At 32.3% G+C, this 25,968-nt stretch overlaps 1 protein-coding gene across 3 annotated transcripts in view; it reads right to left on the bottom strand.

The window, feature by feature from the left end:
* Nucleotides 1-25,968, bottom strand: part of LOC118189300 (mitogen-activated protein kinase-binding protein 1-like) — a 220,758-nt gene that overhangs the window by 72,745 nt on the left and 122,045 nt on the right. For all 3 annotated transcript variants that reach the window (XM_085823312.1, XM_035359881.2, XM_035359882.2), the window contains 9 exons: nucleotides 25,717-25,833; nucleotides 23,235-23,333; nucleotides 19,154-19,339; nucleotides 12,105-12,265; nucleotides 6,005-6,083; nucleotides 5,788-5,901; nucleotides 1,929-2,075; nucleotides 1,282-1,348; nucleotides 1,013-1,127 (listed from right to left, as the gene is read on the bottom strand). In XM_085823312.1, coding sequence (XP_085679438.1) covers nucleotides 1,013-1,127; nucleotides 1,282-1,348; nucleotides 1,929-2,075; nucleotides 5,788-5,901; nucleotides 6,005-6,083; nucleotides 12,105-12,265; nucleotides 19,154-19,339; nucleotides 23,235-23,333; nucleotides 25,717-25,833 — 1,085 coding nt within the window. The remainder of the gene's footprint in view (nucleotides 1-1,012; nucleotides 1,128-1,281; nucleotides 1,349-1,928; nucleotides 2,076-5,787; nucleotides 5,902-6,004; nucleotides 6,084-12,104; nucleotides 12,266-19,153; nucleotides 19,340-23,234; nucleotides 23,334-25,716; nucleotides 25,834-25,968) is intronic.

The raw sequence follows: 25,968 nt of genomic DNA, 5'->3' as shown, positions 1-25,968 counted from the left end.
GGAAATCCCTGCTTGAAAGCTAAGTTCATGTGCGCAGAATGAGTTCTGTTTAAAGTACAGTTTATCTACAAATTCAAATAAGTGCATGAACGAACAAGGAGATAAGCTTTCGGATACTTACGCTATTCTGCATCCATATGAAACATCGCTCTTATCTATTCGATATCCAGAAGTGAAAAAAATTAGTGCTTCAAAAATTAATCTAGCTAATTGTTTGCATTAAAAAGTGATTTGATGCATGTTACCAAAGATGCAGTATTCAAACGTTTTAAATCATTTCAACGATGTAGTTTCAGTGTTTTTAAAAGTTGTTAATTTATATTTAAAGAATGCGCTTCAAGTTTTGTGTGCAATAAATTATTTTCACTTCCTCTCTTTCTCATTAATATTATGTTTGTCAATCTATAGATTTCAAAATTTTACAACACATTTTCTATGAATGAAGTAAAGTTCTAATTATTGCAGCTAAAATATTTTAAGCTATAATCATACAAAAAATGCTAGTTAGTAAAATTAATTTTGAAATTTATATATTTAACACTGTTTTTCTTATTACATACAATTTTAAAATGTTGCACTATTTTATGAAAATTATTAAAATTTTACAGTATCAAAATATCTAATTTTTCATAATTATATTTAATTTAAATTAATTAAATAGCAGATTTAAAGACATCTAATTATTTTATTAAGGCTATTAAATCTTAGCATGATTATTACACTTTTGAATTATTGATAAAAATTTTGAATTAGTATTAATTTTGGAATTATTTTGTGAACAACATTGTTGCTTAAAAATCTGAATTTTAAATATAAAATAAATTAAATATAAAATAAATATTAAATATAAGTTTAAATATAAAATTTCATTTTGTGTATAACATAGAAAATGTTTTGATACAGAATAATGTTGTAACAAATATAATTAATTAAAAAAATAGTTTAAAAAACGGTGTGTGTACGTAATTCATGCAACTCTATAGTTTTATGCTGAAGTTGTACACAAGCATACCTAATATTGCCAGAGCGATCTCCTGATGCTAAATGCCTCCCATCTAGACTTATCCGTAAACACCTAACACCATTTTTTCCATCGTATGTAGTGTCAACTTTGTCATTACTACCACCTGCAATTAACATTTTAATATTGAAAAAAATATCAGAATAACCAATTATAAGATAACAAGCATTTGCAAACTTGCATAGTTTTCTACACATTTAAGATAACAGACTTATTAAATAACAATACTACAATATTATATCGATGAAAAAATTACTCACTAGTATTTACATCAGTATCACACAGGTATGAAAGCTCAGGATCAACATACAATATTTTGAGCAACTCCTATAATAAAAAAACATAACAAGAAAGAAAGATATCATTTGAAGAAATTACAAAAGGTTTTGCAGAAAATTTCAGAATAAATATATGAGAAAATTCAAAATAATTACTCTGATCAAACATTAGTATTTTAAAAAGAACATAAGATAATTGTAAAGAATTCAATAAAGTACAGAGAAGTCCTATTTAGGAAAAAATTCATATTGATGACAGCCATAATTTAATTATCTTCATAAAATATTCCTCATGACTTTGAAACTTAATTTTCAACTTTAATCACAAAATATTACAACACTTGTTAGGTTTATAAGTTTTGATATTATAATAGCCTTCTGATGATAACATTATTAATCAAGATATTTCATGAATGCATTCAAGATGACAGTTGTATTATGATTACACTTGTTTTTCTATAAAGCAAGCCTAGAAAAAAGTAACTGAATGACAGCAGAGATAAAACAGAAAGTTTTGCTACCAAATATTGCTAACAGGAGATGACACAAAAAGTCTTTTAAACAAAATAAAGAGAAAAAAGTGAGGTTATGCCCAAGAAAAACTTTAGAGAGAACAGAAAATCAATTACAGAACTAAAAACGTTCCGATGATATGCTGTATCTTGTTCTAAGACAGGTTCTAAGTTCCAGAATCTAATAGTATCATCGCTGGAGCATGTGAGAAATGTTTCTTTAGGAAGAATGTTCTTTGAACCTTCAGGAAGCTCAGGATATATCTAAAAAACAATAGATAAGACTTTAGTTTTAAAAATAATACAAACCAAAACATAATATGCTAACAGAAATGAAAAATAATTACTATTTATATATAAATAAATGAATTTCCCACAGCCTGATCAACTATTTAATTAGATTAATCTACAGTTAGTGCTCAAATTTTATCTAAATCTACCCTTGAGATCTTTTAGCCCTGGAGCGACTAATTTATTCTTCATTAGATCATGTAAGAAAACTGCAAGTTCATTTAAAACAAAAGGGGGAAAAAAAAAAACAGCCCAATTACAGAAAATAAAACATTCCTTAGGCTTAATAAATGAATCATTTTCACTTCTCTGACATAGAGGTAAATATAAAATTAAACAATACACAATATACTATATATATATATATATATTCTAATATAAATATTTTATTGCAAATTTAGAACACTCTGCTGATTTTTAGATTATTGTTACGTAGAAAAAAGAAAGAATTAAAATTACCTTTTGCATTTAACTTTTAAACTAACTTTTTAACTAACTCCTCTTTGGTGCCACGACATAAAGAACTCAAATTAAAACCTAGTACTTACTACTCTCATAATCAAAATCTTAATTATTTACCAAAACAAAATGCAAAATGCACCTCTGCAACAAAATCACAAATCTGCTATCTCTCACTAAAATAAAACTAATTCAGATCTCCAACCTAAAACACATAAATTTCAACACAAAACTAGAGATAGCCCTAAAACACAACATTTAAAATGCAATACAGAACTCTTCAAAATACCACGGAAGGATAAATCTCACCCTTAAGAAGTCTAATCACCAATTCAAACAAATTAAGTAAGCCGATCATATAGTCATAAAACACCAAAACAATTAGAAGGGAGCTTCATAAACAGGGAATTACTGGCCGTGCTGCAATTGAGAAGCCACTCATCAGTGATGCTAATGCCCGTAACAGGAAAAGGTGGTGTTTAAGTCATAAAGCCTGGACTATAGAGCAGTGGAAGCGAGTAATATGGTCTGACGAGTCTGTGATGTGGAAAACGTTGGAATTGTTATTTACAAGGGGTGATCAAATGAAAAGGTACGAAACGACACGGTGGGTACAAATGTAGACTTTATTCAAAATATACACCATACGCCTGAGCACAACGATCCCACTGATGAACAAGCCGCAGGATTCTTTGTTCCCAGAATTCCTGTGGCCATGGCGAGACCCAGTCCTTCACAGCGTCCTTGAGTATGTCGTCCGATTTGAAGCACTTCCCTTTCAGGTGTTTCTTCAGTGGACCAAACACATGGAAATCGGAGGGCGACGTGTTCGGACTGTAGGGCGGATGGTCCAACGTCTCCCACTTGAACTTGGCCAGTTCCATATGTGTGACTCTGGAGACGTGTGGACTTGTGTTATCATGGAGCAGAACCACACCCTCCGTGAGCAGCCCGTCTTTTGTTCTTGATGGACTTGTGTAGGCGTCGGAGTGTCTCACAGTACACATCGAAGTTAATGGTTTTTCTGTGCTCGAGGAATTCCACAAGTAGTGGACCTTGAACTTCGAAAAAGACGGTGGGCAACAATTTGCAAGTAGTGGACCTTGAACTTCGAAAAAGACGGTGGGCAAGAATTTGCCCGCTGACGGCATGGCTTTGAACTTTTTAGGGGGAGGTGACGACGCATGCTTCCACTGCATGCTGACCCGCTTTGTCTCTGGCTCGTAGTGATGGCACCAGTTCTCATCATCTGTGACGATCCGCTCCATGAAAGCGGGGTCTTCTTGATACCGAAACAGATGTTGCAATACTAGCCTCACACGCAGTTCCTTTTGCTGATCGATGAGCTGCTTCAGAACCCAAGCGGCACACACCTTTTGATATCGCAATCTGCCGTGTCCTAGGTCGTTCACTTTGTCGATGAGATTGCTCGGGATGACAGTGTTCGCCTGGCCTGGTCTCGGGTCATCACCCATACTCTCACGGCCTGCACGAAAATAGGCAATCCATTTTCTGACAGACTTGTCAGAGATTTCTCCCCATAAAATATCACCATCCGGCAATGAATAGCTGCCGGTTTCTCACCTTCCGCTGTCAGAAATCGGATAACAATTCGCTGCTCCTCAGTAGTTGAATTTTGCAACCCAAGCGCCATCCTGTTCTCATATGGGCTGCCGCATTATTTGGACGCTGCTTTTGGTACGAGCCTCTGCTGTCTCCTGCGCATACTCCGATCCCAGTCAGAGACTCCAATCGCATCCCGAGATGTCTTGCTATGTTCTCCCATGGCGGAATACGTAAATATTTAACTGTTACGTTTTTACGTCGTTTCATACCTTTTCATTTGATCACCCCTTGTAGCATCTTCAACTCCCCGACCACAAACTTCAAATAAGGTTAAAAAAGTCATAAATTAACTGCAGTTTGAAGCACAAAATGTTTTTTTAACTTATTTTAAGTTTATTAATTTTGTATGATTTATTATTTATGCAGCTTTTAGCTACAAATTTACTTTGCTTGCTTTTTAAGTTTTATGAGTCATTGGCAACTTAGCAGACTCCGTGCCCAACTGAGTATTGGCTTATGTTGCTGCAGGCGTGACTTTACTACCTACTGATTTTCACATTCTTTATATTACTACTCAAAAATAAAACACTCCCCCTCCCAATTTTTGACCATTTGTTTATCTACTCGAACGCAGTATTTACTGCCAAGTTTTGTAGTTGTGGTTCAATTCTTTCTAGGTGCATACTTTTTCCAAGTGCGTATATAATATACATATATATGTAAGATATAAGAAAATATGATAGTGCTTTAAAAATAATTGGCAACCTCAAGTTTAATGATTCTAGATTTGGTGCTCTCTGCCTAAATTCATCTGTTCTCCAAAATTCGAAACCCTTCCATGTTATGTAAGAACCTAAGATTAACTAATCATAGAGTACTTTCTGCATGCACTTAGTATAAATACTCTTGGCACAAAAAACTACATCATTCCTTTCCACCATGCCAACATCCACACTACTTTGCTTCTCCGTCTAACATGCCCACGTCCTATTTTTAAAATCGGTATACATAAGATTTACTGTAATTCATTAAGATTGGATAAATATCTACTAAGGTTATTTTATATGCATGAAAATAAAGATTGAGATTTCTTCAAAATTCCTTTTGTGTTGGTGTCAGCTTCCTATCCTGGCACTTTGTCGTCATAACTACACAACAAAATTATTACAAGAAACCAAGAAAAGATTATTCCAAGGATACAGATGAGACTAGTTAAATTATATAAAAGTGAAAATACTCAAATTAGTAACAAAATAGCACTACATATGAATAATATATATAATATAAATAAGCTCATAAATTAGTTTCTTCCCCTACTTCTAGTTGATTTCTTCCACTGTGGAAGAAACTTGCCTAACCTACTTTGAGCTGTTATTTATTTCAATAAATTGCCAGTTTCTTTCTGCTAATCTGGCATAGCTATTAAGATACTACTATGAATTCATAAATTTGCAACAATATCAATAAAACTTTTTTATTTGTATGAAGAAAATTTCAGTACGTAAATGGTGGTTCAATTGATTGCATGTGAACTGATATTTATATGCTCAAAAACAATTCTTCAAAAGTAATTTTTTGGGCAAATTAACAAAATATTTTAATTTAACAAAAATACTTGCAAAAATACAATATTTGTATAGGAAAGTTTAAACATACTCACTTCAACACCCCATATGCAAGCACTATGATACATAAATGAATGAGATTTCCCAACTTTTTTGGTATCTTTAACATCCCAAACATAAAGACTATGATCATTATATACACAAGTGACCTAGAAATATAATTTATGTTTAAAACTCTATATGAAACTAATAGCATTTATATTTAAAAGAAATAAAATATATTAATTTTTTAATAAAGGATGCAAAACTCACCTTTTTATTAATTGCATCCAAAGCAATGGCAATTGTATCCGGATATTTTATATTTGACAGATGAGATGAAACAGGTTTACTGGAAACATTAAAAACATTTTTTTAATATAATATGTGCACATACATCCAGACTAATAACTTGATTTTCAAACTCTAAGACAGGTGTTCTTGACCAGGGGATAGGGAAATGCAGTCAGCCTCTTTATTTGCTTGCCAGTAGTTAGTTTTAAAAAACTACTTATATTCAAGTTTTGCATTTATAAACAATTTCTGCTTTTCTTGAATCTCTTTCTATTTTTCTATTATTTGCAAATTTTGGTAAGGAGGGGAGTAGAAATGATCTAGCAACAGTAAAAGGGATGCATGGGGGCAAAACAGGTTGACAGCCACTATTCTAAGACATTCAGAAGGAACAGTCAACCTGTAGAAACAACAGTCAGCCAATTTCTACTTAAAAACTTTACTGTAAAGCACTTCATCTCAGTAAATTCAAACAGAAATTTAATGCCTTTTTCTCAAAGTTAATATATACAACTTTTTTTTCAAGGAAACTGCAAATAAATATCTCAAATATAGTCATTTATAACTTAAATGTATTTTCTACACTTCTAAAAAATTCCATGCTTGACAAATGTCAAGTGAAGAAAGCCATGTCAAGCAAAGTTTTAATATTCAATAATGAAAATTCAATAACGAAAATATATCATTGCTGTGCAGTAAAAATACTGCTAGGTAGCCACATACATGCAATGAAATTTTCTGATAACTACATAAAAATGCTAATAATTTTAAAAACTTAAATATTATATATTTATTATATATACCGTAGAGCCATTACATTATGACCAGCCTCCATCTATAAAAATGGGCTCGCCCAAGAACAAAACCACAGCACGTGCACGGCTGATGTTGGAGTATACAAAGTGGCTATGCATTCATTGTCTTTCCAAACATAGTGCAATTAGCGACATAATAGGAAAAACAGCTGATTTATCAGACTTTGGTAAAGGTCAAATCGTTATGGCTAGGCAACTGGGAACATCAATACCAGAAATGGCTTGTTTAGTGGGCTCTTCACTTGCAGATATTGTGAGCACGTATCAAAAGTGGGGTATGGGTGGTGAAATGACAAGTCACTGGCCAGCAGTGTGTCGTCGAAAGCGTACTGATTCCAGAGTAGAACAGAGATTTCCACACATTGTTCGTCGTAACCGAAGAGCTACAACAGCTGAAATCACCACCAGCTACAACAATGGCAACGCAGACAGTGTTTCTCAACACACTGTGCAGAGTACATTTTACATGTATATGGGCCTACGCAGCCGGAGCCCTCCACTAACGGGCACATCATCGGCAGCTGTGTCTACAATAGGCCAAGAAACATTGGAATTGGACATTAGAAGAAAGTTGCATGGTCCAACGAATCACATTATCTGGTCATCAATTGATAGGTGTGTGCTAATACACTGATTTCCAAATGAAACTCTGGCTCCCAGATGAAAAGTTGGATGGAGACAAGTCGGTGGTAGGGTATTATGGTGTAGGCAATGTTTTCATGGAGCACATTTGGATCCATACTCTCCACAGAACAATCCCTGATGTATGTGCGCTACCTGAATATCGTTGCAAACCAGATTCATCTATTCATAGCAACAGTACTTCCAGCAGTGGACTGTGTTTGCCAATAGGATAATGCACCATGTCATAAGAGTCAAATCATCAGGGAGTGGTTCGATGAACATTCCAGTGACTTGAAAGTCATGTCTTAGCCTCCAAAATCACCTGACATTAATCCAATAGAGCATTTGTGGTCCCACCTGGAAAACCAAATTCCTGCTGCGACACTATTCCCCTCGTAATGTGCAGGAATTGCGGTACTAGTTGGAGGAGCACTTGGTACCAGATACCTCAGACTATGTATCAGCACCATGTGAAGTCAATGCCACACTGTGTGCTGGGAGTTTTGAGGTCTAAAGGTGTTCTCTCATGTTATTAACAGGATGGTCATAATGTAATGGCCCTTCAGTGTATTTCAGTATTTTGTATTCTATTAGAAACATAAGAATAATTAAATAAAAGAGGACTTACAATCAACATCAACACAAAAAATACCATTTCTACAAAATCTATAATTTATAGAAGTGCTATTTCAAAATTCAAATCAAAAGTTAAAGAAAAATTGGATATCTGATTAATTCTTTTAATTGCGGAGTTAAATTTATATTTTAAAGCCTTTATTTTCATCAGCAATATAAGATCTTGATTATGATTTATAAACTTCATCGCTAAAAAAGTTGATTAAGATACTGCAAATACTTTTTAAAAAAGTTAATCTGCCTAGTGCACCACTCTCAATGAGAAAAAGACATACTTTTCAACCATCAAAATTTCAAATGTGTGCAGTGAAAAATGTTCTTTGCATAAATTAAATTAGTAAGGGGGGAATTAAATACCACAGTAGCTTATTTTGAGGACTGAAGAGCTACATGTGGTTACTAAAGATTACTGCACTACACAGCAAAGTTATTCATTCTAAAACAATCATATGTAGACTGGAAAAGAAATATATTTATCATTCATCTAAGGCAGGGATGTCAAACTCATAGGTACACTTGGGCCAAACAAACAAGGTTTAACTTTAGGCGGGCCGCAAAAAAAAAAAAAAAAAAAAAAAAAAAAAATTCCGATATTTATAGAAACGTAGATTTATTTCGAATAATATAATAATAAACATGTATATATATTTATATAGAAAAGAACAAGAAAAATTTAATGTTTACATCCTGATACTTGACATCTCTTCTCTGCTATTATCTTTCCTATTTCGGGAGAAATTTTGTTTGCAGTGATAATGCTGACCCAAGGTGAGCATCATTAATACGGTTTCTAATAGGAGACTTATTACCTTTCATGACTGAAAATAACTGCTCGTACCAACAAGTGCTACCAAACATGGAAATAATTTTATATGCGAATTTTTGAGTATTTTCAAACCTGGCTGGTAAATATTTGTAAAATTCACGCACGCCCCCTTCAATAAATTTTGCTTTCAAATTTGAGTTGCATTGAATCTTGATCACCTCCATTTGCATATGGCTGGGTACTGAGGCAATACTTATTGAGAAAAATCGAAGAAAACAAAAAAAAAAAAAATTTGTCTTCGAGGAAACTAAAATCATTAAACCTCGTTTCAAATTCAGTTGTTAAATTTGCAATTTTTTCTGCGTATTTTTGATACGAATAAGTATCATCTAAACTTGATTTGTTCATGCTGCACGTCGGGAAGTGCATCAAATCTTCATTTTTATGTTGTTTTTCCCAAAGAACTAGTTGACATTTGAATGCTTTAATTATGTCAAACATGTTCGTAATGATATGATCTTTTCCTTGTAACGATAAATTTAAATCGGTCAAATGTTTGGTTATATCAACCAAGAAAGATAAATCTTGTATCCATATTGGATCGTAAAACACACTTACGTCTTGATTTTTCGTTTTTAAAAACTGACATATTTCTTGTTTCAAATGACAGAATTGTTTGAGAATCTTGGAGCAAGATAACCAACGTACCTCGGTATAGTAGGACAAACCCGAATATTCACTATCTAACTCACTTAAGAAAGCAGTGAATTGACGCTGATTTAAACCTCGAGATCTAAAATATATGACAAAACATTCTCCATATTTATTACTTTCGTGCATAGAACTTCTTGATGTATAATACAATGCATATGATGAATGTTTGAACTGCGAATTTCACTAAGTTTTTTTTTTAGTAATGCTACGAAGCCCTTGTTTTTCCCGGTCATTGATGGAGCTCCATCTGTAGCTAGAGAATTTAACTTTGCCAAAGGTAGATTGTATTTCTGCAGAAGTCCAAAAACACAAGTAAATATATCTTCTCCTGTGGTAGTACCAGGCATCGGTATTAGTTCCAGTAATTAATTCCTCAAAAATGTTCAAATTCTTGTCACAAGAACGAAGAAACACTGCTAATTGAGCTTTGCCACTAATGTCCGTGCTCTCACCACAGGCAATGGAGAAACTTTCGAAACTAGATGATTTTGCTTTGATCTGATAACTTAAATTCGCGGCTAAATCAGTAACTCTTTCTGCAACTGTATTTCGAGACAATGAAATTGATTTTAAAGCCTTCACATTTCCAGGACAAACAATTTCTCCAGCTTTCGTTAGGCATTCCTTGATGAAATCACCGTCAGTAAAAGGCTTCGAATGTTTAGCTATCAACTCGGACAAGACGTAGCTTGCATGTACCGCCGCTTCACTTTCTTGCAATACCTTACTAAACATGGACTGTTGCTTTTTCACTCCTAACTTGAGCTCTTTCAACTTTTCTTCTCTCATTAATCCTTCGTAATTGTTATATTTCGATTTATGTTGTTCGTAATGACGTTTAATAGTATATAACTTTGGTACATTAATAGTATTATTACATATCAAGCAGATTATTTTATCTTTTATTTCACAGCAAAAATATTCTAATTCCCATTTTACTTGGAATATTCTATGTTCGTCAGCGATTTTTCGTTTAATTTTACTATCACTTGGTTTTGATATAGACATACTGAATACAAAGGGCTGGAATAAACACGGTTAACGTTAAAAAGTTAACAAAAATTTATTCTTTCCACAAGAGATAAATCAAAATGCTGAAATATTTCTTCAAAAATATATTAACAATATCACAAAATGTCAAACGTTTAGCAAAAATCAATTCAAAACAGAGAAACTAATTCTATCTCACAGCGAAATCGCTACAAATCAATCACAGCATTAAGTAAACAAACAGTTCGCTAGAACTACAGCTACTACTGAGATGAGTTGTTTGTTCTCGGCTTTTATAAGCTTTATAATTAGTTTCTCGAATATACTGGAAACATCTATAAATATCTTGTTTTTTGTGGATGGCAACAGCAATTACGAGATATTTATTTATTAGGTTATAAATGCACGCGCTGTTCTATTTTTAACCTTCCAACGCAGCTGTCTTTTCAAAAATTGTCTGAGTTGAACATGAAGCAAATCTAAGGCAACATGAAGCAAATCTAATTACAATTCTAAATAAAAAAAAAACTAAATAAATAAATAACTATGAAATCCGTAAACAATATGAATTAAGTAATAATTAATAATAAAGCAAAGTGCATGCACATGTATGCACCAACATGTATGCACCAATAGTATATCGTACAAAACTATGATTGGAAAACTGAGACCATGAGTTCGACCACATTCGGCTATCGGGGGATGCGTACAAGTTCTGAGTGCACATGTCCCCCAAAAGCCGAAGGTAGCTAAACGCAAGCTACTCACACGCATTTGTAATTTAAGTAGTGTGTGTGTCAGCTCACTGTGAGTAATCTAACAACACTGAATAAATTATCGTTAATTACTTAGCAGTAAACATTTCATGATTTTCTTCATCGATATGTTATTTTATTATTATATATTATTATTTGCCGATATATTGGCCGGGCCGCAAAAATATTTGTTGTGGGCCGCGAGTTTGACATCTTTGCTCTAAGGGAATCTAGGTTCTAGGATTTCTCTCTCAGTATCTAGAAGGTAAAAATAAATATGGAGTATAACTACAGAAACATAAAACAACTATCATGTTTCATAGATAAATGTGAAAAATTGTGAAAGATAATTGTGAAAAATTGTTTGTATCAAATTAGCTCACAAGATCGTATTTTATATGGGTGGAAACGAAAAAACTTCAAAATGATTGATTAAAGTATGGCCAATCTAAAAAGTTTCCATAACAAACAAATATTATTTTTGCATCTACACACGGATTTTTATATGTGCATAATTTGCAGAACTATCTTTTTGGTATATAGCTATTATGATGAGAATCTTTCTTCTATGCACAAAACTAAATAAATATCAGAAAATGCTATTTTTTTGTCCTAGAAGGAAGAGAAAATCTCAACTAACATATAAGTATAATGCATTAATCAAAATAATCCACTACAATGCTAATGTAAGGGAAAAATCAAGAAAGAGGATAACTAATTCATTACATTAATTAATAAAATAGTAGACATATTTTAAAATAATTTGAGGTGTTATTTACCTTCCAACTAAACCTTTTGCAACATCAATTCCTAAAACATGAGGCTTTGGCAATGTGGATATAAAATTAAGGCTATAAGGGTTGAAACATCGTATGACACCTTCTGCACAACCAATGAATATTAAATTTTCTCCTACTGAAATACTGTTGGCACTAGTAGTCTAGAAATAAAAATTTTTGGAAAATGAAAAACCCTAATTAACAATTAGTAAAATGTTTTCAAAGAAACAAATTTTTAAATTAATTATACAGAAAAATTAACATGCCATGTTCTTTCCAAATATCCCAGCATTTAATCTCAGTAATATTAGAAGTATTTAGTGTTATTTAAACAACTGTAAATATTTCATATCATAAAATTTTATAATAGAGGGTGTTTCGGCCACCAGAGCTCTCTGCCTGTCTGTGAGATATTATTTTGCAATGCGCAGATTGTATGCGCAGCTCGCATTTTGTTCTTGCATTCTTAAAACCGCTAATTGTAACTCTGTCATTTTACTTTGTGTTGTGTTCGAAAGTTCAAACTGCCGAATAAAAGGTTAATTTACAGTCCACTCGCATTGATGTATTCTTAGGTTTATTAATTTAAAGTTAAGATACCGCTTCGCTACATTATTTGGTCGTCCTATGGCGGAGCTTCGAGAAAAACCCGTGCTTGTGAATAAGAATTCTAGGTGTCTGTAATGGTGGTAATAATGCAATTTCGGTTTAGAATTCTCAAGAGTTACGCAATGGATACGCAGTGAAATAGTTAATGCATTTTAATTGCATTTGAGATTTCGTTATTGCTACTATTTTTGTGTTTAAAGTATTAGTAAAATCGAGAATTTAGAATATTTTAAAAATATCAGATATAGAAAAAAAGTGAAAGAGAATTTTGAAAACACAGTTAACGAAATTCATCGAGAGAATAGATTATGATAACTTAGATAATGCAGAAACTGAATTAATCTTAGAAAAATGTAAAATCTTTAAGGAAGATTGTACCTTGGGACAAAGGAAGACTGTACCTTGGGTGAAAGTTTAAAGTTACCGAAATTATCTTTACCCACATTTAGTAGAAATTTAACTGAATGGATAACATTTAAAGATTTATTTAACGCTAGTGTTCGCAACAATCCAAATCTATCTGGAGCTAAAAAATTACAATATTTAAAGAGTTCTTTGAAAAATGATGCTTATCGCATTATTTAGTTAATTCCCATAGCTGATCAAAATTTCAGTATTGCTTGGAATTTACTAGAAGAGAGATTTTCTAATAAAAGAGAACAGATATTTGCTTTTATTAAAAGAATTCTTAACGTTTCACAAATACAAACGGAATCTGCATCATCGATATTAAGTTTAGTAGATAACGTAAATGAAATAACTCGCTCATTGGAAATATTAGATCAAAGGATAGATAATTTTAGTGATACTCTGTTGTTGTATATTATTTTGCAAAAACTTGACGTTTTGACAAAATTGTGGTGGGAACGTCAATTAAAAAAAGACGAAATACCAAAGTTGAGTGACTTGATAGAATTTTTTAAGAATTACGCTAGAACATTACAGAACAGTAAACATTTAATTAGTAAAACGGATAAATCAGATAAACCAGTGTATAATAGGGTTACTTCTCTGATTACTAATTCTACCTGCTCATTTTGTAAGGAAGATCATTTTTTATACAGGTGTTCTAATTTTATAAATTTACCAGTGCAAAAACAAATAGAGTTTGTTAAGACTAGTAAACTTTGCTTTAATTGCTTGTCTAATGTCCATAAAGTCAAAATGTGTAAGAGTGCAAATATCTGCAAGCATTGTTTTAAGAATCACCATAGCATTTTGCATTTAGAAAATAATTTCAAACCAAAAAATGCATCTAGATTCCCTTCACCGGAAGCACAAGTGTTTGTTCCGAAATCGCAAATTAAACCAGAAAACAACTTGAGTGAGGTTTCTCCAACTGTTTGTGCAAACAACTATGAAAATCAACATTTTGGAGCTCATGCTAATGGTAAACGTAGTCATGTACTTTTGTGTACTGCTTTAATTAAGGTTCAAAACTCAAAAAATGAATTCATAAATTGTAGATGTTTACTAGATTCAGGTAGTGAAAAATCATTCATTCGTCGGAAAACAGCTATCAATTTAGGATTGAGCATAAAGGATTCGAAGATATTAGTGTCATGCTTAGGTACTTTCAATACAACTACTACTGGAGAAGTTGAGTTGTTTACACCTCATTTTAATACTAATTACAGAATTTCAACGTTCGCTTACATAATAGACAAATTAAAGGAAACATTCCAAGTGTAACATTACCTTTGAATTTATATGAAAGTTTCGAAGATTTAACTTTAGCAGATCCTACATTTCATGAATCGGGAGAAATTGATATTTTACTTGGAGTTAATGTATTCCTTACTTTAATCAATGGCGAGGTAATTAAAAGGGGCAAAAATCTTACATTTGCATGTTGTTCTAAGTTAGGATGGGTAATTGCTGGAACTACACATTTTGAATTCCCAAACCGTAAGCAGGTTTCAGTCAATACGCTAAACGTAAACACGGAGGAATTAGTTAAATCATTTTGGGATTTGGAACAAATTCCCACATCGAAACCTTTAACTAAAGAGGAAAGATTGTGTGAAAACCATTTCGTGGAAAATCACGTCCGTAGTGAAAATGGTCGTTACTCAGTAAAACTGCCATTCAAGCCTAAAAGAAATGAGTTGGGTAATTCCAGACCATCAGCCTTTCGTAACATTCTTAGTCCAGAACAAAAATTAATAAAAACTCATGAAGTACATCAACAGTATAAAGACTTCATGTCCGAATATTTATCACTTGGACACATGGAAGAATTATCCGATGATAATTTAGATAAAGTAAATTTTCATTATTATATACCTCATCATCACATGCTAAAAGAATCCAGTCTTACCACAAAACTACGTGTCGTTTTCAATGCTAGTGCCAAAACTACATCAGGGATATCACTTAATGACACGCTAATGAATGGTCCCAAGGTACAAGATGACTTATTTAGTATTCTTTTGAGGTTTAGATGCTATCCCATAGCCATTACTAGCAACTTATTGAAAATGTATCGACAAGTTCAAATTCATGAAGAAGATCACGATTTCCAAAAAATATTTTGGAGAGATGATCCACCGAAGCCGATTAAAACTTACAGGTTGTGCACAGTTATGTACGGCACTACTTCCGCTTCATACCTAGCTACCCGTGTACTCAAACAACTAACAATTGACAAAGGAGCTAAATTCCCAAAGGCAGCTGAAATAATATTACACAATTGTTATATTGATGATGTCCTATTTGGTTCAGACACAGTAGAGGACGCAGTAGAGTTAATTTCACAACTGAATGAACTTTTACAAAAAGGTGGCTTTCAATTGCATAAATGGTGCACAATTGATCGCTCGATTTTGGAAACTGCTTTGAGTGCTCGGAACTCAAATTCTTCATGTACAGTAGTTGATACTAAATCAATAAAATTATTGGGTTTTGAGTAGTATCCAACACAAGGAGAGTTTATTTGTCACTTAGGAAATCTCGAAAACAGAGAGTGTTCTACTAAAAGAATAATTTTATCTTCTATTTTGAAAATCTTTGATCCACTTGGTTGGTTAGCACCCTTTATAGTTGCAGCAAAAATCTTGCTTCAAGATATATGGAAATTATAAATCTCGTGGGATGATCCCTTGCCAGATGAAATCAATCAAAGATGGAAAATCTATTGTGAAGATATCACAAATCTTGAATGCATTCATATTCCTAGGAGAGTATTATTGCCCAAATCTACAAATGTAGAACTTTATTGTTTCTGTGATGCATCAGAGAAAGCTTACACCGCAGTGATTTATTTAAAGTCTTCAAATAATTCTTCAGTTTCGGTGCAGCTACTAACATCAAAAACTCGCGTAGCTCCCCTGAAAGTAATTTCTATTCCTTGTTTAGAACTCTGCTCTGCAGTTCTATTAGTGCATTTGGTTCAAGCTGTGCAGAATTCATTGCAAATTCATGTTGACGATATTTACGCATGCCGTGATTCAATGATAGTTTTGTCCTGGATACAATCAGAATCAACAAGCTGGCAAACCTTCGTAACCAACCGCGTTTCAGAAATTCAATCAGTCTTACCTTCATCGCATTGGAATCACATAAAAGGAAAGGGGAATCCAGCTGATTGCGCATCAAGAGGTCTTTTGCCTTCAGAGCTTTCTACTCATGACTTGTGGTGGACAGGTCCTCAGTGGCTTAATTCAAATAATATTCCGTTCTCTATCAACTTACCATTTTCAGAAGAGTTTTTAAAGGAACAAAGGAAAAATATTTCTTGTTCAATTGGAACAGTCGCTTCGCAAATTCCAGTCCTTAATGAAGTTTCATCATTCTTGAAACTTAAAAGAATCATCGCATGGTGTTTTCGGTTTGCGAATAATTCAGCTAAATCTACCGCAACAAGGATTAAGGGTTACCTCAAAACGGAAGAACTGCAATAATGCTAGAAATGCAATTGTTAGAGTAGTTCAAATGGATGAGTTTTTTAATGAATATAATATTCTGAAAAAGAATCAACCGTTAAACTCAAATAGTAAGATCCTTTCTTTGAACCCCTTTATCGATAAGAATGGACTTATATGCGTTGGAGGAAGATTAAGACAATCCAACATCACGCAGGACAGAAAATATCCTATTTTGTTGCATCACATAACACAGATTATAGTGAATCATTTTCATGAATCCCATCTTCATGCTGGCCCCCTGTTATTGCTATCAGTAATTAGAAGAGAATATTAGATAATCCATGCTAGGTCAGTTGTAAAACAACAGATTTGGAAATGTGTGAAATGTCATCGTGTACGAGTTAAAACATCTACCCAGATAATGTCTGATTTACCATCGTCTACAGTCGTTCCGTCAAAGGTTTTCTCCAAAGTTGGAATTGACTACGCCGGGCCATTTCAAGTGAAGCCCAGGCAAGGTCGAGGAGTAAAACCAATGAAATGCTACATTTGTGTATTCGTGTGTTTTACTACAAGAGCTATACATATTGAATTAGTAGGTAATCTTACATCAGAATCATTTATTGCCGCTTTGAAGCGCTTTGTATCTCGAAGAGGAAAACCAATAGAAGTGCATAGTGATTGTGGTACAAATTTTATTGCTGCAGATAAGGAATTGAAAAGAGTAATAAACTCCTTGAATGAAAATGAATTGGTTAATAAATATTGCTCTACTGAAGGTATTAAGTGGATATTTAATCCTCTTGCAGCGCCACATTTTGGAGGATTATGGGAAGCTGCAGTCAAATCTACAAAGTTACATCTCAAGCGAACTATAGATGAACAACTTCTAACGCAAGAAGAACTTACGACATTGCTAGCTCAAATTGAAGCTTGTTTAAATTCGCGACCTTAGTGTCCACTGTCTGAAGATCCATCAGAATTTTCTGCACTTATGCCAGGCCATTTTTTAATTGATACCCCGCTAACTGCCTTACCAGAAGAAAGTTTACATGATCAAAAAATTCCTATATTGCAACGTTGGAAGCTTGTTGAGAAAATGTTTCAAAGCTTTTGGAAAAGATGGTCCAATGAATACATTTCTAATTTGCAATGACGTTCAAAATGGTTGAAAGTGCAACCTAATTTAAAGGTTAATAATTTAGTTATAATAAAGGAAGACAATTTACCCCCGCTACGATGGAAATTAGGAAGAGTGCTAGAAGTTTTTCCTAGCTCAGATAATATTGTGCGTATCGTGAAGATCAAAACTACTAACGGAGTTTTCTAAAGGCCAATTCACAAACTTAGTATTTTTCCTATCAATGATTAAGTTTTTTTCCTAAAGCATTATAACTTTGTACTTTACTTTAACTATAATTAAGTTCCTGAATTGTATCAAGGCTTCTGTGCATCTGTTTTGAGAACAATTTAGTTTCTTTGCATAATTTCATATTATGTTTTCTTGTGAATATTTTAATGATACATTTTTTCATAATTTAATATTGTTATGATAATTTCATTTTGTAAAAGCTATTTAGTTTGAAACGATGTTTCAACGCCGGGCAGAATGTTTTGCCCAACAGAGCTCTCTGCCTGTCTGTGAGATATTATTTTGCAATGCGCAGATTGTATGCACAGCTCGCATTTTGTTCTTGCATTCTTATTCCTTCATTTTGTTCTTAAAATTGCAACTCTGTCGTTTTACTTTGTGCTGTGTTGTGTTTGAAAGTTCAAACTGCTGCATAAAAGGTTAATTTACAGTCCACTCGCATTGATGTATTCTTAGGTTTATTAATTTAAAGTTAAGATACCGCTTCGCTACAGAGGGAAAAAATTAAATTAACACTGCATTGAAAGAATTTCCAGCATCAGGAAATTTAGTTTTATATGATATATGCTACATCTTTACACAACGTTAATTTTATTAACAAAAATGTTGATAAAGAACAAAATTTTAAAATTAATTATACAGAAAAATTAACATGCCATGCTCTTTCAAATCACCCAGCATTTAGTCTGAGTAATATTTATCAGAAATATTTAGTGGTATTTAAATAACTAAGTATTTCATATCATAAAATTTTACAATAAATGATAAATATATATCTATTAACCCTCTGGGCGGCCAGGGTTTTCGCTAAGGAAGCACAAATTTCCCAAAACTACTATTAGAACAAATTATTTTTTTGATTTTAATGTAAAAACTCTACTGATATTTCATACCTGGATTTGTTTTCTTTTGATATATTGCCTTAATTTTCTTGACATATTTTAATATGCACGTATATACACGTTCTTACAGATATCACAATAAATGTTCTAAGCCGTATATATGCGGCCTTGCCGCTTAGAGGGTTAACATTGCATTGAAAGAATTTTCAGCATCAAGGCATTTAGTTTTGCATGATATATGCTACATCTTTACACAATGTTAATTTTAGTAAATTTCTTTAAGAAAACAACAAAAAAAAAAAAAAAAAAAGTCATAAAACAAACATTTTTAGAGTCCTGAGACAAAGAAAATTAACTTACTCTTAATTCAACCCACTTGTCTAAAAGACGACGACTGTTAAATTCACAGAGAAGGCCAGATTTGGTAATTGCATAAGTACTATCAACCATATCACCTTTCCCGCAAGCTACATCACAAAAATAGTTATTTCGCTGATCACCTAAAATAGCAGACCGCCCCATCAATGGCACAGGTTCCAGTTTATACTGAAAATAAAGTAAAGAGGAAAGAATTAAAGAAAATAAAATAACAGATTCTCTTATCTAACTAAGTGTAATCCTAATATATGAATGTCATGAGACAAAATATACAACTTCATTATTTACATTGAAGAATAAAAGTTAAGAAGTTTGAATGAAATTAAGAGCTATAAATTTTTAAGAAGTTCAATTAATTCCATTTAACAGTTCATGCGCCCACCAGCGGCCGAGCGGTAAAGACGCTGAACACTGGTAGTTCGGTCCGAGGTTCGAATCCCGCGAACGGGCTGGCTGCATGGGCGTTTTCGTGGTTTTCCCCATGTGTAACGTGTATACGAGCCAGTTTCCCTTAGAAAGTCCTCCACGAAAGGCATCCCTCCCCTTAGGCAGATAGCCCTAGTGTGCTTTGCCATAAATTAATACACACACACTAACAGTTCATGCATATGAGTTAAAAGATAAACAAAGATTATCTGAACTATATGATGAAACCACAAAAGATATTAATAATGAAAAATTATATTTGAGCAATGTATTGACATATCTTTTTTTAATGCTTCTTTAACTGGTGAATAATAATTCAGCTTGCTGCATATTGTTCGTACATGCATATACAAACGATATACAAATATGCATATCACTGCATATTTTTTTGCCTTTAAACACATGCCAGCTTAGCAAATCTCACTTTCATTTTGGCCCTTCAGTGGTTGTGGAGGAAGGGTAACATTTTGTTTTCTCTCTTATCTAGTCCAGTATCAGTCCTTACATGTATGCAACATGTAAAATCCAAAGACCCATGTTTGTTTGAAATGGAATGCTGAACATACTAGTTTTCTTCAGTTGGCATAAGTGGGAAGCAGGAAGAATTAGATTTCATTGATTTTTAGTGCAGTTTCATTGATTTTAAGTGCATTGCGAATTTCATTCTTCCTTAACTTTCTTATTTGATGCAGTTTATCATTTTGTTAGGTCCATTATCAAAATTAAAAGTTTTAATAAATGATAAAATCTTTGTTTATTCTTTCCTTGAAATTATACACCCATCATTTAACCAATGGATACTGGAATTTTGTGTGCGATGAAATGCAAATATAAAGTAGTCATTTTAAATTTGATGCAGACCACTCAAGAATTCTTGAAATATATTAATATAAAGAAGCATTACACTTAGAAAACTTAAGAAACATCTAAGGTATAGAAATTTATTTAAATACTTGGCATAATTTGTAGCCAGCTTTCATGATGAAGATGATAACTGATGATGAAGACTGAAGGTTTCCAATATATCACTAGTAAAAAGTGGAATTTTACGATTTATTGAATATGTGAAATAGTGATGATGATATAATAGAAGTCTTCCACTGCAGATATTTATGTTAAAGAAATATAAAAAAAAACACTTCCACATTCATATACAGAATGAATTACAGTTATTCATGTATTAATCAGTTAATAGAATGGCAAAACCTATAATACAGTTTTAATTTGGAAAATGCCACCATTTGAACGTTGAGTTACATTTTAAATTCATGAGGTGGTTATTTAAACACAATCTTTCTGCTGCAGAACACCTCATTCTTGAGGAAATAGGATAACCACTTGTTCTTGGCAAATTCCAAATTGATGAAAACCCATTTCGGAGTGGGGGGGGTCCAATTAAAGTCAGACTCTGAAAAAAGGTTCAGTCAGGAAATTAAACCAAACTGGTAACACCTGGCATCAAGAAAATATGTAAAAAAAAGTGACATGTGTTATCTATGGCTTTAGTAAAAAAGAACCAAAAATTTTTCCTGTAAATGTAATATGCAAAAAATGAAAAATGAAGATGATTGGTTTTTCATCCAAAAAATATCACCACTGATACTGAAGAATATGACAAAGAGATTGTTAAAAACAAAAAAGATTTTAGTTGACATTTTAGTGGAAATTCTCGAGATGACAATTATGAGACTTAAACAACAGAGCTTTGTTACTGAACAAGAAATTACATCTCTCTATAAAATTAAAGAGAAATTACCAAAACAAAAAATGAAATTTTTTAAATAACTTAGATTAAAAGAAATGTTGGTACTTACGTATTAACGCAACCAGGCCAAAATTCGCACAAATCACCAAATTTGGTGACCCTACTTACAACAACCCTACGTGTTATACATAGTTTTGTAAAAAGAAAAAATAACACTGGGCGTGTACTACCACAGCAATGGGTTTTCGGCGGAATTTGCCGAGAAAAGAAAGAGACTTTTTTGGTTACTGTACCTAACAGAAGCGCCGTTACCCTCATGGAAAAAATTTGCGAAAATATCAAGGAAGGAAGCATCATTTATTCGGATTGCTGGAAAGGATACAATACAAGTGAGTTCGAAAATGCTGGATTTCTGCATGGAACTGTTAATCACAAATATAACTTTGTGGATCCCAACACGGGCGTTCACACACAACATGTAGAGCGCATGTGGGGCTCAGCCAAATGGCACAACAAAAAACAGAGAGGAACAGCCCATCATCATCTTGACTCATATCTTATCAAATTTATACGGCGCCAAGCTCAAGCTGTTAATGGCGAAGACGGTTTTCACTCAGTTCTAAAAGCAATAGCCAAAAGATTTCTGCCGAAAAAATAATCCTGCAACTTATTCAAATTCAAAACCGGAAGGGTTTAATTGCTATTTTATATTTTAAAACAAAATAATATAAAAAAACTGTATTAAAAATTATCTGTAATTAATAAATGTACATTTTCTTTCTATTCATACTTTTTTACTCAAACTTACAAATCGTGCCAACCTGGTTGCGATAATACGTAAGTACCGAAATGTTTAATAAAATAAAATAATCCTTAAGGAATTTTTGTATCCTTAACCTTTTCGTGACGGCGCACCTTCAACTCTCATCTGCATTTCAAAAGAATCAACTCTCATCTGCATTAGTAAATGGTTCACTAACCATAGGAGAGTATTCTTCCTCTGATAAATAGCACCTTCCTGCCATAATAGACTGGATGTGAGTCTTTCAGAAATAAAAAACAGAAGAAACGGGAATATATCTGAAGGCAATTCAAAACATAATAGGACTCAGCATATTAACCCTATAAGACCGTATATAGTAGAGGGAAAAAATAGAAGCCAATATTTATATTAGCACACGGTGATTTAAAGAGCCCTCATTTGTTTACGCTTCTCCCCCCACCCTCGCAACAGTTGATGAGTCAAAGTCAGACAGAATATATCAAACTCAAGGTCAGGAACCTAAAACTGTGTTCATTTCAAAAGTAATGGACATAAAATGCCATCTAGTGGCCTTCAGAAAAACGTTGCAGCTTAAAATGCGTATATGCATCACCCGTCCCCTGAATGCAATCTCTAGTGATGCGTGGATGGGACAGCCGGCTGTAAGAAACATTCTTAGGGAATGCGTATATGGGATGCCCGTTCTGAAAGGGTTAAGGTCATAAAAATGCTTCATTATTTCCCAAACAAATATTTCATAGTCTACTTTTATAATTTTTACATGTCACCAAAGTAAATTTTGAATTAATGATCTAGAATCCAGAAAGTCTCGACAATTGCAGACTTAAAATTACATTATGTACAAGAAAAATTGTAAAACTTTCCTTACAACCTACCTTTCAGAGGCCAAATCTGTTATGAATTAATACTGATGTACAAATCTGAACAAAACTAAAAATGGAATTGCAGAGTAGGATAAATGTGTGACTGTAAGGCATATAAAAAAATTGTGGTGGATAATTAATCATAACTGCAAAAACCTGGGATTTCATTTACTCTATCCAAAGAATCACATACACAAAAACATTAATATTCTTCATCTCCGATGCACATTTAATTAGTTTATATTATTTAAAACTTATTTTCCATTTAAAAAAAAAAATCCTCACTTTAGTAGATCTGGAATATTCTAGATACCAGAATTTCACATGTCTATTTCCTACTGTTACAAAATAATTTCCATTTGATGCAAATGAAAGTGCTTTAACCTGGAAATAGAAAACAATATATTATTATGCATTCAGTTCAATGACATTCAGAAAGAAATATAATACGGCACTTCCACATTCATATATAGAATGAATTACAGCTATTTATTTAAATACTAGTAATAATTAATACTGACATACAAATTTAAAAGTTGTTCACACATTTTTGAATAATTATCTAATTTTTTTTTTTTTTTATGCTTACTTAAACTTTTTAGTAAGAACTAAATCACAATTTAATTTTATTATTCCATAATGAACATTTACTGTTCATTATTATTCATTATTATTATTTTTCAGTTTAAATCAGCGTTCGCCAACTGGTGGTACGCGAAAACATTTTGATGGTCTGCAGAAAAATTAGAACATTATTTATATTTTTATGAAGATTCAGTTTAAAAAATGACGAGTAACAAAACCTATTATGGAATACAGATTATACTTTTTTTTTTTATTCTAGCTACTACTTTTAGCAAAATTCCTGAATTTAGGGACTTTTTAGCTACTTTTTGCAAGTGTATCTAGTGAGAATTGGCATCCATGGATATGCTGCTGTTATCAATAATAGCGTGAACTGGAATCCTTTTTCCTTTTGAATTACAAACACATGCTGTTGTAGTCGTTAATAACACAGTTTTTCTCCCTATCAATAGACAACTTGATGGATTTTTATGAGAATCATCTGCATTCTTGTTTATAATTGCATTACTGGAAGTTTCTGTTTTTGTTTTGTCTAATTGTTGATGGATGGCACCATTGCTAAGTAAGCTATGATTATTATGTTTACAATAAATAAAAATTGGCTATATAACACTTTCAGTTTATTGATATTACTTTGCATTTGCTGGTTTGCTCTTGCTTTTCATGAAGTTCCTTTTCGGTGACATGGAAATGTGAAGTTTTCTGTATAAGAAGTAAGATTTTTGTACTTTTAATATAATTTTCAATACGAATGAAATATGTGTTTCAGTGAGATGTTAATAGTGTTTTAATAGTTACTCATAATCAGGGGCATAGGCTGAATTTCCATGAATTCCATAGGCTGAACATTACAAAGGATACAAAATTTTCAGTAATGAAACACGTATACTTTATGATTATTTCCTGAAAAAACAATGACTTTCAAAAGAGAAATTTACAATGGTGGAGAAAAAAAGAGAATGAAGGCGATTATTTGTTCGAGCTAAGCATAAAAATAAATGAACACATAAAATTTAATTTTTTTTTCTTTTATTGGAAAATCTAAGCAACCCCAATGCATGATAATTTTCAGCTGAATATGACAGCAATGCAACAATGAAAAGTTTTAATAATGAAAGAAATTTTTTAATGCTGAATTAAGAAAATCTGGCCATCATTTTTTTATAAAAAATAGAAAAAATTAAATAGTTCTTATAACTCCCATACTCATACTGAAAAATCTCTTGGCAATTATATTACGGCTTTTACCTCCCAACATGATATCTGTTCTACAAAACTTTAGATTAAATATTTAAAACTTTAAGCAATTCTACTCCAAGATACTGTTTAAAAGTATATACAGAACATGGTTATAATGATATTAAAATTGCAGGGCTGGATGCCGTACAAATAATAGATTCAGTTTAGCATTCTGTCACAGAACCCATTGTATAGAATTATTTTCTGCTTGTAGGATTTTCCTTAAACATCAAGAGAGAAAAAAAGACTGTGACACTTAAAAAAATGAAGATACAGAAATTGAAAAATACCCAACAGTCAGTAATTATGCAGCAGAAATAAATAATAATTATTATTTTTATTTTTATTTATTTACTTTTTTTAGTACAGTCTTTCAAATATGTAAATTTTCTAGATGAAAAAGAAAGCTTACAAGATGAACCTGACATTCTAACTTACAAAGAAGCCATGATGCAATTTGCTGATTTTTTGAAGTTTAAGATGACTTAAAAGCTCCTTTGAAACCCAAAGTGCTGTGCTGAAAACAGTTTAGATTCAGTGAAAAAAATTTGTATAAACTACGTTATAAAAAGTTTGTATTAAAATGAGAGATAATTATCAAATTGATGCTTTTATTTAAACATTTATATTAAAGGAAAAAATTCTTTGCATCTTGATGTTTTCATACAAATTGCATAACCCCTGATGTATCTAGCTTATGTAAGGTTTACACTAAAATACACATTTCACCAGAATACACAGTAACTAATTCTCCACATCATGTAAATTTATGAAAATAAATGTTTAATTTGCATATGCTTTTCCTCTATCTTCTTAATAATTACATTTCTCAATTTACACTCAGTGTAGAATTAATTTTGTATAGAGGTGTATTAAATTTTTAAAGAACTATGCACATTTTCCACTTTATAAGTTAATTTTATTACTTAAAAAAGACTCTTACTTTACATGAAACTTTATTGGAAGCAACTTTAACATTATTTCTCCAATCCCAAACATTTACAATCATATCATGTTGTGAACCAACAGATACAACATACTTCAGATTTGGTGAGAATGCCTAAAAATGAAAAGATAAAATACTTTTTTAATAAAGATGAAAATTCTCATTCACAAGAAATTCAGCTGAAACACTAAAATTACATCATGTACAGTTTTCAAATAATTTTGGTGAAAGCTAATGCAAAATAAAAAT

Source organism: Stegodyphus dumicola, chromosome 9 (assembly GCF_044657685.1).
Source record: "Stegodyphus dumicola isolate Sdum_Otavi_A_Nest chromosome 9, ASM4465768v1".
Classification (NCBI taxonomy): Eukaryota; Metazoa; Arthropoda; class Arachnida; order Araneae; family Eresidae; genus Stegodyphus; species Stegodyphus dumicola.
Note: the sequence above shows the minus strand (reverse complement) of the source record. Positions and strands in the feature narration are given on the sequence as shown.